This window comes from Panthera tigris, chromosome D2 (genome assembly GCF_018350195.1).
Source record: "Panthera tigris isolate Pti1 chromosome D2, P.tigris_Pti1_mat1.1, whole genome shotgun sequence".
NCBI lineage: Eukaryota > Metazoa > Chordata > Mammalia > Carnivora > Felidae > Panthera > Panthera tigris.
The window spans coordinates 46729445-46739234 of record NC_056670.1 but is presented as its reverse complement, the minus strand read 5'-3'; the positions used below and the strand labels follow the sequence as shown (position 1 = coordinate 46739234).

The 9790-nt window shown below is 48.9% G+C and overlaps 1 protein-coding gene across 1 annotated transcript in view; it reads right to left on the bottom strand.

Annotated features, from left to right (window-relative positions):
- Window positions 1-1002: 1002 nt before the first annotated feature.
- The window catches only part of CHAT (choline O-acetyltransferase), a 41797-nt gene continuing 33009 nt past the window's right edge, over window positions 1003-9790 (bottom strand). Inside the window, exons 10-14 of the mRNA XM_015536602.2 lie at window positions 9577-9699; window positions 6468-6609; window positions 6263-6325; window positions 3040-3177; window positions 1003-1279 (exon numbers count right to left, since the gene is read on the bottom strand). Coding sequence (XP_015392088.1) covers window positions 1010-1279; window positions 3040-3177; window positions 6263-6325; window positions 6468-6609; window positions 9577-9699 — 736 coding nt within the window. The 3' untranslated portion in view covers window positions 1003-1009. The remainder of the gene's footprint in view (window positions 1280-3039; window positions 3178-6262; window positions 6326-6467; window positions 6610-9576; window positions 9700-9790) is intronic.

Genomic DNA, 9790 nt, shown 5'->3' with positions numbered 1-9790 from the left:
AAACAAATGAACAATAACAACAGAAAACCCCCAAAGTAACCCTCTCCTCTGTAGAAGGCAGATCACCTATAAGGGCATGATTCCTGTGAAGGGGAGTGAGGAAGGAACCAGAAAAAAAAATGTGAGTGGCAGGATCCTTGGGGACGTAGACTGGTCCTCCCTCCATCCCTGCTGCTTGGTGGGCACTGTGCTGCTTACTCTGCTGGACTGTCCTTAATGCCCCCCCACCCCAGGGAAGCAGAGAGCAATACCACTCTAGGGCAATGGCAGATGGTTCTTTTTCCCCTTTCAAAATAGCAGGACCAGATTTTCCAAACTCAATGGAAGACTGCCCCTAGGAGATGAGATGAAAACCAGGAGACATGTGGTTTTGGGCCTGGGTCACTACATTTTAAAATAACTTGGGCTGTGTGTGTGTGTGTGTGTGTGTGTGTGTGTGTGTGTAGGGGAGGGGGTGTTTACAGCACTGTCTGGCTCAGTGCAGGCCACCCTGCATGCCATGATCAGACTGCTGTGAATCTGAAAACAAAGGCCCCTACTCTTCCCCCCAAAAAAGAGGTAATGACCTGGAGTTAGCCTCTTTCTTCATGATTCATGTAGGGACACTGCATGTAATAGGTTGACTCATTCTTTTTTGGGGTCAAAAATCTCACCTGGACATACTAGGTCCTGCTAGGGTAGCAAACACCAACATTAAGCTTCTGATACCACATAGGGAAGGCAGTGTAGACTTCCCCATCTCACCAAGGCTGCCTCAGAGCCAGGCCAGTCTTATTTCCCAGTACACAGGCTAGAGGTAACCTTGGTAAATAATGACAATTCCCATGAGTAATGAGGGACACTTTCCTCCTAACACTCCTGCTTTGTGTGATGCCTCAGTGTGGTCTCTGTGTTGGGCCCTGAGGATGGGAGCTACTGAAAGCTGGGGAGAGGGTGGGAAGCAGGGGTTTGGCAGGGTCTAGCAGCGGCAGAATGCTGGGTTTGGGGAGGTGAAATCTAGTGGCAGGAGTCAAGGTTGGTGCCCTTGAATGGGCCTTGTTGCTTTTTCTTGTGTTGCCAATGGCTTGCCCACCATAGACTGTGACAGACTACACAGGTCCCGCATTTCAATGAGGCTTTCTTCTACCGCTTTTGCAAACTTGGTAGAAGATGTCTCTTTGCAGCCATGAAAGCTGGAGATGCAGAAAAGGATGCTCTCTGGCTGGGGGTTGTAGCAGGCCCCGTACCCGTCAGGCACCACGGGACCATAGCAGCAAAACATCTCCATGGTTGTGGGCACCTAGAGGAGAGGACAGGTCAGAAGTTGCTTGTCCTGAAATGTAACCTGCGAACTTGCTAGAATGCAGGGCGTTTCAACAACCCAGAGGCCTCAACGGGATATTTGCTTCTCTTTTCCACCTGGGCGTTTGACTGAATTAACCAAATGAACCAATTGCTTCAGCATGGTTGGCCACAGGCAGAGTCATAAAAACAAACCTATCTAACCACACGATGTCAGAAGAAGAGGGTCCATAAGCCACTCCCTGGTAGGAAGTGTGCTGTACTTGTAGAGTCAAAATCTCCCAGAGTGACCTGTGCTGGGTCTCAGGCTGAGACTCTCCTTCACCGGGAAGGCTGTTTGAGGCACTGAGGCAATCAGGGTAATTAACTCAATGGGACCCTGGTGGTACCCAACAGTTAGATGGCTTCCCAGAGGGAGTAATTTATGAACAGAAGGAAATCTGGCCTGTCTTCTTTGTCGATTTTCCCCACATCCTTAATTACTGTCAGTATTGCCTGGCTGGTCTGATTTTCTCCCCATAGCCCCGCCATGCACAATTACCCAGCATTGGGCATTTCAAAGAGTGCCATCAACTGGAGTTTTAGTTATGCACCTAATACATTTTGAATTCAGAGTGCTGAGATTTTGTAATTGGGATCACAAATCAGGAAAATGTGTCTCTGAAGGCCTTCAAGCCATAAATGTTCATTTCTAGTTGGGAGGGAAAAAACACCAAACCACCACACCCCAAATTAATTTTATTAGCTGGTCTTCCGGGGAAAATAAAACACATTCTTGAGTACTTGCAGGATGGGGTTTGTTTTAAACCTAAGGTTTCTGGTGCTCTGTAGTTGGGCCTTCAGAAATGACAGCGGCCATTTTAATGGGGCAGAACAAACCATTAGTCTTGCTAATAGAGTCACCTCATTGTGAGATAAATTTGCCGTGCAACAGCTGAAGGCCGTAAAACCATTCCAAAGCACTTTTTGCCCACGGATGGTTTCCTGAAGAATTTATGTTGTTGCGTCCTGCCCTCGTTTATTCACGTCTGCGAACTCACTGCCGTAATGACAAAATCAAATCACTGAGTGGGCTTTTATCCTCAAACACAACTTTGTCAGCCCCTTTTATTGCCCATGTCCAGCCTTTAGCAGATGAGGTAGAGTTTTAGTAAGCTGACTTTTGGGGGTTTATTTTCCTTCCTAAACTGCTGCCTTCTCTAGTGGATTTCATTCTCTCCAACAGTGGTTCTCCAACAGAGGGAGGATGTAGCACTAGTGAGGAGATGCTGGGATGGCAGCCAATCACCTGCTGTTGGCCACACAGACCTTTATAATAATGTCTGTGACCTGATTAGAGGATCCTGTCCATGCCAGGCACTGGGCTAGGCTTTCTACCCACATCGTCACCTCTTGTTGAGTCAGGACTTCACTCTAGTCCTATTGGGCTTCAGAACCTGTGGCCAGCATGGTGGAACACTACCCCTCTAGTAACAGATTAAAGGTAATAAGCAGTAATGATTAGGGCACCAGTACCCATCCAATCCACCTCTGCCAAGGTGGCGCCCATGATTACACCCATTTAGGCAGTGGGGAAACCAGCACTCTGAGCATTTAAGTCATTTTGCAAAAGGTCATGCAGCTTGTAAGAAGCAGATCTGGGACTTGCCTGACTCCAACCAGTGAGCTGTAGTCACTTGGTTACACCAAGTGGCTTTTTAGAAAGCGCACTGGTTACACTAAATGGCCCCTTGGGTGACAGCTGCACTAGGGCTGTACCTGGCTGGTTGAGAGGATGAACCGGTTACTCATCAGGTATGTTTCATCCGTGAACATCTCGGGCAACTCCTTGCACATGTCCCGGGCCAGCTCCCGCAGCCCCAGCAAATGATTGTCGATGGCCATCCCTGTTATGGCCTGGGTAGTTAGGGACAAAGAACAGGACATAAGAATGGGCTCCTCTGCCCTCCCCCTTCTCTCTAGTCCACAATGCTAATGGTGACTGCAAGGGTCAAGGCTTGCACTTACCCAGTGCTTGCTGCAGACGGTGGGTGTCGGTGGCCACCCAGGACTGACCACTTTACTACTCAGCCTCTGCTTCTTGGACCCTTCCTATGTGCACAGGGCGAGTCCAGAGCAGGCTGGGTTCTAACATGAGCATGTCTGAGTTAAAGGTCTATGAGTCTGAGTATCCCTCACCTCTCAATCCCAGCATGGTCACCGCTCTAAGTGGAAGAGGTGGGCCAGGCCATCCCCAGTAACTTCATAGGTAGGAGAAGAGTTTGGGGGGAAGGATGGGTTCTGTGCCCTGTGGACGGATGGGGAGGGGTGCCCTGGGATATCACTGGACAGACTCTCACCACAACTAATACTTTATCCTCCAGCAGAAGTCCAATGAGTGAGTGATAGAGGACATTAAGGTCTGTTTCTAAATCTTGGTTGCTATTTCGTGGGCCCAGAATCAGCTCAACTAAACTGGATTATAATCTAAGAAATCATTTTGAGACAGAAACTAGACATCTTAGCAGAGTCTCAGCTGATGTTTGCAAGAGGAAAGCTTGTTGAATGTAAAAAGATTTTTTTCTTTTTATCATAAGACACTTGAATTCTTATCAAAGGATAAAATATAGCAGTGGGGACTCCAGGATTTCTATGGAAGAGAACTCAGAAGTGGTGGTATGGCCGGTAGTGGGGCCGGGGCACTCATTTCATATCCTTCCCACTTGAGGTGGCATGTGTAGCATGCACGCTCGTTTCACTTGGATTACATGTTTATTTGGGGCAATTATGGGAAGTGATGGAGACTTGGGGGCCACCTCTGGCCTATAGTAGTGACCTCTGGGTCCACATCAGGGTAATTGTAAATCATAGGGGGTTCACAGTTGCATAAGATGCCCACTTAGTTGTTAGAGCCCCAGCGAGGAGGAAACCTCCATCACAATGAACTCTGTTCAAGTTTACAAGGCACGCTTTGGGATTTGACAACTGTTCTTTCTCAGTACAGAATGAACGCATAAAGATGACTCAGAGGCCCCAGTCTCTTCCAGTGCACCTAATTATAGGTTAAAAGACATGTCACACAACCTCAGCTCACTTTAGACGTGCCCTGTTAGAACAGAGGGGAAGAACTATGAGCCTATCTTTGAAGTGGGCGTACTTCTAATTTCTCTGGTTACCTCTGTGTCATCGCTGATTGGTGGCAGATCTGGAGAAGCAGCCACTCTCTGCAGCAGCCACCCACCCATCTTCACCACCTCAAGCTCACTGTGGCAACTGGGGTTGATTTAACAGATTGTTTGGATTAAGGCCACAAGTAGTAATGAGTAGAATGATTCATCACTCAGTCTTTCTTTCATTCATTCAGGGAATCTTACTTGAGCACCCACTGTGTGCCCAAGCTACTGGGTGCTGGGAGTGTGCGTGCTACGAAGGAAAAGCATAAGGTGCCGTGAGAGTCTGTGATGGGGCATCTGGCGCACACCTGCTCCTTCACTGGGATGTCCTTTCTCCACAACCATTCCCAAATACACCTGCCAGGGAGCTGGAGCTGCCTTTGCTTCTTTCCCCCATCCCTTACCCCATGTCACCAACCAGGCACCAGATTAACCTTCAAAGCATCCTTATAGCTCTTTCCTTCCCACCCCATCTCTTTTATTTAGCTGTTCCCACAACTTAAAATAGTTAACACAGCAGAAACCTAGGGCAATGCTCTAGAGGATTTTTTTAAAGTTTTTTTTTATGTTTATTTATTTATTTTGAGAGAGAGAGAGAGAGAGAGAGAGAGAGAGAGAGAGAGAGAGAGAAAGCGAACAGGAGAGGTAGAGAGAGAAGGAAAGAGAGAATCCCAAGAAGGCTCTACACTGTCAATGCAGAGCCGGATGTGGGGCTCGAACTCACGAACTGTGAGACCATTCCTTGAGCCAAAATCAAGAATCAGAGGTGAGGCACCTGGGTGGCTCAGTTGGTTAAACATCTGACTTCAGCTCAGTTCGTGATCTCATGGTACATGAGTTCTAGCCGTGCATTGGGCTTTCTACTGTCAGTGCAGAGCCAGCTTCAGATCCTCTGTGCCTGCCTCTCTCTGCCCCACGTCTGCTCAACTTTATCAAAAACAAATACACATTAAAAAATAAATTAATTAATTAAAAAGGAGTCAGATGCTTAATTAACTGAGCCACCCAGGCACCCCAGAATGATTGTCAGTTAATATATTGATCACCAGTGCAAGTAGTAGTTTATCCTCTGTTGTTTGTATGCAAATGATGGCTCTGCCATGCTAGAAAATAAACTATTTCTCTAAATAAGGGAACATTTTCCTTAAAATTTTGATTTCACTATTAATTTTCAGCAAAGCCTTTTTATTCATAGGCAATATGAATAAATAGAAAATAAGAAGGCAAAATCAGCCCTTGGTGGGAATAAATACTGCCTCACCTGCGATCATGCAAGGTGTGCAAGCCACCCCAGTTTGCCAGGCTTGGCCACCATCTCTCACATTTGACTTGCCTTGTATAAACTCTAAAGTGCTATAACATATTTGCTATTATTATCATTTTTTTTTTCAAAGACCATTCGTCGTATTCTTGTAAAATCCATGTAAAAACAAGTGCTCTGTTGGGGCGCCTGGGTGGCTCAGTTGGTTAAGCATCCAACTTCAGCTCAGGTTATGATCTCACAGTTTCTGAGTTTGAGCCCTGCATTGGGCTCTCTGCTGTCAGCACAGAGCCCACTTCAGATCCTCTGTCTCCATCTCTCTCTCCCCCTCCCCCACTTGTGCTCCATCCCTCTAAAAAATAAATAAACATTAAAAAAAAAAAAAGAGTGCCATGTTATCTAGTATCTAAAAATAAGAAAAAGGAGGCTCTGAGAGGCATGGCCTTGGCCAAGCCACTGGGCCCAGCTCTCACCCAGGTCCTGTGCCACGGCCCTACTCTTGAAGGCCCCGCTCTGGGCACAGCCCACAGTCATGAGTTCACCTGAGAGGGGGCGCCACATCACTCACCATGACTGTGTACTCAGTCTGGGCTCGGATGGCATCCTTCAGGAGCAGCAGCTTCTCCGAAGCCTGTCGACAAACCAGAGATGGGGCTTTAAAGGGCTACTCAGTGGCAAGCTAAAGGAGCTGGTTGTCACGGAGCCCAGCCAACAGGCAGCCCACCACTGCCCCTCTGGCCTCCTGGAGACTCTTTAGACAGAGCACGACTTACCGGCACAGCAGCCTTGTGGTCAGTGATGGCTCTCACAAAACTCAGCGCCTCTGGAGTTGCCGATCGAATGTTGTCCACGCGGCCCTCCTGGAATCGGCGAATGGACGCGCTCTCATAGGTGGGGACGAGTCTCCTGTGGAGCCTGCATAAGATGCAAGATGAATGGCAAATGGTGATGCAGTCTCAGGAAACCATAAACGTTGAAAGAAAAATAGCCTCGGCAGGCTTTATTTTTACAGTCCTGACTCTACTTGGCATAGTATTTCATTTTAATGTTAATAGAATTCTGGAGGAGATTTCCCAAAGAGGAGTGTCGGGGAGTCGCTAATATGACTTTCATACATTTGGTGACACTGTGTGGATATAAAATAAAGAAGTGACTGGTAACTTTTCAAAAAACCCCAGTCTGGTGGGGAACCTAGAATTTTCTTCAAGATCTGATGAGTGTTTGATTAATAGCACAGAATGGAATAATTGTGCAATTAATCATTCACACCCTTGAGGGAATCCTGTTTTATTTAGAACAATTCAAGCGTGACCTATGGATGGAAGCAGGGAGGGGGCTTCAGTGGTCATGAGTGGAAACTGCAGCACAGGCCCGCCTGTCCAGGGGCAGCACCCGTGGGCACCGTGGCTGTGCCTCTCCTCCCTGACGTCTGGGACAGGAGCCACTCCCCACACCAGCCAGGGAAAGTCCTTTCATTAGGCATGGGAGCCGTGAGCACTCCTAGGCTTGCATACCTGGCTGGCACACATCTTTCTCACCAGTCAGTAAAGTCTTTGGTGTTAGGGGTGGGGAGGAGAAAGACACAGAATCACAGAGGGGCAGTGACAGCCCAAAGTCACATACAAGTCATGGTCCTGCATCTTGGCCTTGTCAGGGCATGTACCTCCCATGCTGGGTAAGCTCTAGGAGGAGAAAGGCCAAGTCTGATTCAGCACAGTGCTTTGTCCTGTAACTTGGTGAGAAGGTCAATCAACTTCCTGTACACTTATGCCTCATTTCCCCAAGGAGAAAGGACTCTGGCAGGGAGCTCATTTCTTCTATCTCTATGGCCCCAGGAGGCAAATGCCATGCTGAGCACAAAAGTAGATGCCATCACTGGCTAATCACTGATCAACCCCAATTTAGGCAGCTTCCAGGCTTCTGCAGACTCTAGGGGCAGATTAAAAAAATTTTTTTTGTTATGGCTTAGACTCTTGAAAAATGTTCTCCATGAGAAGCAGATCCTATTTGGGCTGCTCACAGGAGCCTTGGCCACATCCACTGCTGGCCACATCCAGTGCAACAAAGATCATTAAGGGTGGAGGAGGCGGAGCTTTGTACAGGGTCCACTAGCCCCCTCCTAGATTTGGGTCCGAAGTGCTCTCTGAACTAACACCTGCCGGCATCTCTGGTTGTGGTTCCAGCAGAACCTTGACCTCATGGCCCATTTGAGCCATGTTCCAGTATCAGAATGGCGACCGCGGTTCCAGACACCAGGACCTGCCACAGCTGAATGCCAGCGAGGCCTTTGTGTCCCCACGATGAGCACAGACCTCGTGTGGGGTGACATCAGCCTTCCCCAAGGAGTCCCAATGCTCTGAATGGCCGTAGCCACTTTCCTTCCCTGTGAGTTACCACCCCTCCAGGGGAAACTGGGATCTGGGTTGCTGTGTCCACACGAGTGCTGTCAACCCTTGCCCCAGCCTTATCGCAAGGTCACTTTATGCTTCCCCCCCCCCTCCCCCGTATATGGCAAAATGCAGGCAGGTCCTGGTGGGGTAGTGCTATTTATCACCTATGCCGGCTGATGAGTGCTGCTCCAGGAGCACTGGAGCCTGCAGGAGCCGGCCTTGTCTTTAGGATGATCCACTTTGCATTTTAGTTTCAGCCTCCTGTCAAAGACTGCTTGGGCTCCCTGCCTTCAACCCTTACTCCCTTACTCCCTACTTTGCTGCCAACACAGGGCTACCACCGCAGGGACTTCTCTAAGCTGCAGACCTGACTGTGCCGCCCCCCAGATCAAACTCCTGTCGTGTATTCTCACATCTGTGACTCAGCCCCTGATGCCTACTCTGTGCCGGGTGTGTGAGAGATACCCAGAGTGTCAGGCTTGGGAGAGACAGGCTAGAAAACAAAAATCAACAAATCAACAAACAAGGTAGCTCACACAAACAACTGCTATGAAAGAAAAAGAGGACACAATGGGATAGACTAGAGAGCTGGATGGCGAGGGCCTGAGGTGGCTGCTTTAGATAAGGGGGTCAGGGCAGGCCTCTGAGAGCTGACACCAGAGCAGACCCCGGGAGAGGGGAGGAGGTGGCATGTGAAGAGTGGTGATGGCAACGGGTGGGTGGGCGGAGGCACAGCCAGAGCAAAGGGCTTGGGAGGAGGGCCCCAGTAGAGGCCAGTTCACAGGGAGACTTTCTAAGCCTGGACTTTGTTCTAAACATGGTGTAAAACCATTGGGAGGGTTCAAGGTGGTGAGTGATAGGATTTGATTTGCATATTTCAACGTTTTGCAAAGACGGGAGTGGAGGCAGAGACCCTGGGGGAGCATGCTGCAGTTAAGCAGCACCAGATGATGGGGGCGGGGGAGGGGCCGATGGTGATGGAGAGGGAAAATGGGGGGTGGGGGGGAGAGGTTCTGAGAGACATCTGGAGGATGACATGGTGGTGTCACGGGTGGGGAATGAGAGACAGGGACAAATCAAAGATGAGTTCAGATTCTTTGACTTGACCCACAGTGGGCAGGGGTGGGGGGTATGCTGGTTCCATGTCCTTATAAAGAAACAGGGCACAGCCAGAGGCTGGGTGAGGGCAAGAGTAGGAGCGGCCTCCATCACCCGCATTGTTAGCTCAGTGTTCTGGCGCTTTGAGCTCTGTGCACCTGTGCCATCACTCAGGCAAATTCCTGACTTGATGTCTTTCCTTCTCTTTTCTGAGGCTGGATTCACACTTTGATGAAGTGGCACCTTCTTTCATGCAGCCTGCTCTGGTCCTCCCATCTCCTAGGCCCGCAGGAAGTCATTCCTCCCTCTAGGATGCTTCTAGACCCTAGAGTCTAGGGCAGCTCGTCAGTTAGCCCGCCTGTGCAGCGTCATTCCGCCAGCAGGATTTGCTCACCTGTAGAAGGCCAGCTGGAGGGCCACCTGAATGAAGGCATCAGGACTGCATTTCTGCTTCTTAATGAATGTTTTCCCAAAGATGTCAAACTTATAAACAGTAAAGTCGAGATTCTTTACTATTCTGTGGCAGAAGAAGAAGAGGTGCTATTACATGCAAAATGGAATGCACACACCACAAAGTCTAACCAAGTTGCTCAAGCTTGGTGTACAAC